General features: G+C 41.0%; 1 protein-coding gene across 1 annotated transcript; it reads left to right on the forward strand.

Annotated features, from left to right (window-relative positions):
- The first annotated feature begins 261 nt into the window (after nt 1-261).
- LOC125198258 (probably inactive receptor-like protein kinase At2g46850) lies at nt 262-2612 on the forward strand. The gene is made up of 3 exons (XM_048096639.1): nt 262-1110; nt 1184-1267; nt 1358-2612. The coding sequence occupies exons 1-3, from the start codon at nt 402-404 to the stop codon at nt 2413-2415; spliced, it is 1851 nt and encodes a 616-aa protein (XP_047952596.1). The 5' UTR covers nt 262-401; the 3' UTR covers nt 2416-2612.
- Nucleotides 2613-5039: the final 2427 nt, after the last annotated feature.

Consider the following 5039-nt stretch of genomic DNA (forward strand, 5'->3'; position numbering starts at 1 on the left):
TAATGATCAATTTAGATTTAATCAATTTAAAAGTATATTTAAATATAAAATACCTAAAATATCTAATTATATATATACTCCAATTTATGTAAATTTATTTTCTACTCTAAAGCAAAATGAGTAGCTTAAAATTTAAAAAGTGACTTGTAAGGAGTAGTAGTATAGTAAGCGTATAATAGAGAGAAGAGAAAATCGAATTGGTGGGCGTGTTTCCAAGTCCCAAGTCCCAAGTTCCGCGACGCACGGGAATAGCACAATTGCATAGGTACGGATGCGTCCCATTCCGCAGACCAACCGTCTTCTCTTCCCTCACTCCAACAACTCCCTTTTCTCCATTTCCCTTTCATCTTCTTTCCATTTCCATTTCCCTTTACCTTTCCTCTCTCCATTTCACCCATGCCATGTCGCCGTGGCTCTTCTCTCTCTTCCTCCTCTACACTCCACTAATCCTCGCTGCCTCTCAATGCGGCACCTTCCACATCCCTTTCCCCTTCTACCTCAACTCCACCCCTCCACTCCATGACGCTTTCCACCTCTCCTGCATCAACTCCTCCTCTCTCTTCCTCACCATCGCCTCCCGCTCCTACCGCATCCTCCGCTTCTTCCCCGACGGCCTCCTCCTCGACTTCCCCAACACCACCCTCTGCCGCCACTACAACGACCTCAGGTCCTTCTCCTTCGCCGCCGATCAGCACTTCGCCATCTCCTCCGACAACATCCTCGATTTGTACGACTGCGAAGATTCCTCCCTCTGCAAACCCGTCTGCGAGAGGACCTCTCTCATGCCTTCCTGCGACGGCCGCCCCGCCGGCTACCCCTCCTGCTGCTATCCCCTCTCCGACCGCACCTCCTGGCGCCCCGGCGATAGCATCACCGCTTTCTCCAAATACGGCTGCAGGGGATTCTCCTCTTGGGTTGTTATTCCCGGCAGCAGCACCGGATTGCGGGGTGTTAAGCTCGAATGGGCTGTTCCCAGAAACTCCACCCACGCCGCCTGTGCCCCCAACGCCAATGTCGTCAATGCTACCTCCGTTGCTAACGGTTTCAGATGCCAATGCGCCGATGGATTCTCCGGCGACGGCTTCCCTTCCGGAGTAGGATGTCTCAAATGTAAGCAACTCGTCTATCTTATAGTTATACGACCAAAAATGATCTAAAATGTGTGTTTCCTAATCCGGCACAGCCTGCTTCAAGGATGGAAAGGAAGTTGATGGAAGTGAGTGCTATCAGGTTAAACATGGACGAAAAAAGGCAATCATTTTAGCCGGTATGATTATTGTATTCCTAGAAACGAAACAGTTGTAGATAAGCATGAATAAATGCTGACACCAATTTGAATATGTTATGATTGATGCAGGGGTACTGACCTCAACTCTGTCTGTCGTGTCGTTAACGGCACTTTTCCTGATGAAACGCCGCATCAGATCGGATAAATTAATCACAGAGCAGCCACATTTCCAAGCCAACATCTCCTCTCACAAGGCCAGGCTGTTCACATACCACGAGCTCGAGGAGGCAACCAGGGGATTCGGAGACAGCCAGAAGATAGTCGACAGCTCTTCCCCCTCCACACTCTACCACGGAGTCGTAGGAGGGGGATCGCGCGTCGCAGTGCAGAAAGTCGACTATTGTGACACTGAAAGCGACCTCATTCAAATCATGCTCAGGCTCGAGAGACTCTCCGCTGTTTCCCACAGAAACATGGCGCGCGTGATCGGATGGTCCATCAATGCCGGCTCCACTCCCCTCGTCGTCTACGACTACCCTCAAAACGGAACCCTGATGGACCACCTGCGCCGCGCCAGATACGAGAACGTGCCTTTCCACTGGCACAAGAGGCTCAGCGTCGCCGCGCAGACCGCATCCACCCTCGCATTCCTCCACAACGAGATCTCGCCTCCCCTGTTCCACCACGATCTCCACTCCGCGTGCATCTTCCTAGACATCGACTTCTCCGTCAAGCTCGCCGGCTTCGATCTGCTCAACGACGAAGGGAGCGGGAGGAGGAGGAACGACGTCTACAGCCTCGGCCTGGTCCTTCTGGAGATCATCACGGGGGACGCCGTGGTGGACTGCACCACCGCGGCTCTGCACAAGGGGAAGATTGAGGAGATGGTGGACCCCAGCCTGTACTACCACGAGCAGCCATCGTCGAGGCGCGAGCAGATTCAGATAGTGGTGGACCTTGCCACGCGGTGTCTGCTATTTGGAGCTGACGCCAAGCTTGGGATGGTGGACGTGGCGAGGGAGCTGTTGCATATCGCCAAGGACTGCGTGGATGGAGGTAGCAGGAGGGGACCGGCGTTGGAGGAGACGTTTTCGAATTCTAGTCTCCTTCAGATGATATCGATGTCGCCGGATTCAATCCACGTGCCATCGCAATCGCAAGCCAGGCCAGATCATATGTATAATTGATCATTTACATTCATGTAAGGATTTTTCCTAGCTAGCTTGGAGTCTACTGTCTGCGGTGTATATCACAAAATGAAAAATGTATTATTGTTAAAAAAACGAATTACTAATTAAATTGAACGTTTAGATCTTAATTACAACATTTCAATTTCGTTACCGGTGAACATGATTGGATGGGGATATAAAGTTTAGTTACAACATTTCAATTTCGTTACATCAAATAAAAACATGACATTTTTATCGCGGATGAAACTAGTAGTATCACTTGTCACCAAATATAGTAATATAGTGATATGGATCACTAAGTGTCACATACTCAAATTGTTCCATATAAATAGACTGAATGATACTACTTCCGGCCATAATAGGATCACTCTTATTGTGAACACAAGTTTTAAGAAATATAAAGAATAATGAGTTGAAAAAGTTACGGAAATATGATATCCACATTTTTATATTGGTTTTATAATAAAATATGAGTGAAGTGAGTTAGTGGAATGTGAGATCTACTTACCATTTATGGTAAAAATGAAGTGTGACTCTTATTGTGAGACGGACTAAAATGACAAAGTGTAACTTTTATTGTAGGACGAATGGAGTATTAAGGAATATCTCAAATAACAAATATAGTCTATTTTTATGAGATGGAAGGAGTATATTAATTCAACAAATTCTCTAAATCCTCCACAGTAAAGGATGTTGTATAGATAACATCAATATAAGCCCAATTATATGACCATTCTTATAGAGAATTTATAAATTTATTCCAATGTTTTCTTTTTGGATCCAACTTTAAAAATTAATTTATTATATCAGAATTTTTAAAAGAAGAATAAATTAGTTCATAAAAAAATGCGATAAATATTCCGAAATATAAACTATACTAACTAACAAAGTTTAATTTTGAAAACACATCGGTTAAATCTCTTGATTTATAATCTAATAAGTTAAGAGAAGATTCTAACCATTTGGTTAATAAAGATTTAATTAAATGCAAATTATAAGTATTGTAAAAACTCCAAACCATGATTTGGATCATTAGAAAATGTTAATAGATAACAAAATAACAGCAAAAAAGTTGTTAACATAGCGTCAACGATTGACGCTTTGTTGACAATGCATTGACACTATGTTGAAATCAAAATTTTGAAATTTTACACTGTGTTAAGGAGTTTGAAGTTTATAAGTACTCCCTCCGTCCCGCTTAAGATGACACGTTTTCCTTTTTAGTTTGTCCCAACTAAAATGACACATTTCCTTTTTTTTTTAACTTTCTCTTTCCAATTAATATATCCAACCACTTTTTCTCACTCCTATTAAAATATTTATCTCTCTTTCTCTCTCTATTTAATACGTACACCAACATTTTCTCTCTCCAATTAAATACTTTACCAATAACTCCTAAAATTCCGTGCCGGCCAAGAAATGTGTCATCTTAACCGGGACGGAGGGAGTATAATATATAGAGTTTGTATTTTATCATTACCCTTAATTCATATATACATTTATACTAAAAGGGTACTCATACAGATTAAATAAACAAAGCAAATAGAACTAAGAAGTAAAGGAAATAACAACATATATACTTCCTCCATCCCAAGGTAGTTGAAGATTTCTTTAGGGTACGAAATATAAGAAATTGATCTGTTAAAGGTTAAAGTGAAGAGAGTAAAGTAAGAGACAAAATAAATTAAGAGAGATGAAGAAAGAATAAACTATGAGAATGATTGGGACAACATAAAAATGATTTTGATAAAAAAGGAAATGAATCAACTACCTGGGACAACATAAAAAAGATTACAACTCAACCACCTTGGAACAGATGGAGTACTATTTATTACTCTCTTCGTTCCATAGTAATAGAGTCATTTTGCCATTTTTGTACGTTCCATAGTAATAAAGTCATTTCCCTTTTTAGTAAAAGTCAACACATTTTTCAACACCTACTTTACACTCTCTTACTTTTTTCTCTCTTTATCTCTCTACCTTTTTCATTTTCCACTTTATTCTCCATTTACTTAACTCACCTAACACAATTTTTCTTAATCTTCGCGACGAAAAGAAATGCCTCCATTACTATGAAACAGAGGGAGTATATTTTTTTATTGTTAAAACAAATTATATTGATAAAGATTGTTCATCTTTCCTTGTTCTTATATTGTGATGACTTCAATAATGTTTTTTTGGAAAAAAATGAATAAGTTTCATTTTATAGGATTACAGAATAGTTGACTTTGATATTATTTTGATTATTAATCTATTATTTAGATCATATTTGATTTTAATACTTCATGTTCCTAAGAGACGGATGCAGGTGGGGTCGGGTAGGGTCGACCGACCCCACCGCTGACCCTACCGCCGGTGATAAGCGCCGGAAAATTCTTAGGATTTTAACATAAAAACTATCGTCGACCCCACCATTTTGAAATTCCGCCCCAATCACCGGATCTCTGAACGTTGACTAGTAAGAAACGAGAAAGAAGGAGTTCTACTAATATTGAGGTTGAAATATAAAAGGGAGAGAATACATTTACAGAGTTACATTGATACTGTGGAAGGAGAAGTTGAAGAGAGAATGGAATTGGGGCGAGAGGGGTATATCTTTTGGTGGGGGTGGGTCCTACAAT

This window comes from Salvia hispanica, unplaced genomic scaffold (assembly GCF_023119035.1).
Source record: "Salvia hispanica cultivar TCC Black 2014 unplaced genomic scaffold, UniMelb_Shisp_WGS_1.0 HiC_scaffold_1322, whole genome shotgun sequence".
Classification (NCBI taxonomy): domain Eukaryota; kingdom Viridiplantae; phylum Streptophyta; class Magnoliopsida; order Lamiales; family Lamiaceae; genus Salvia; species Salvia hispanica.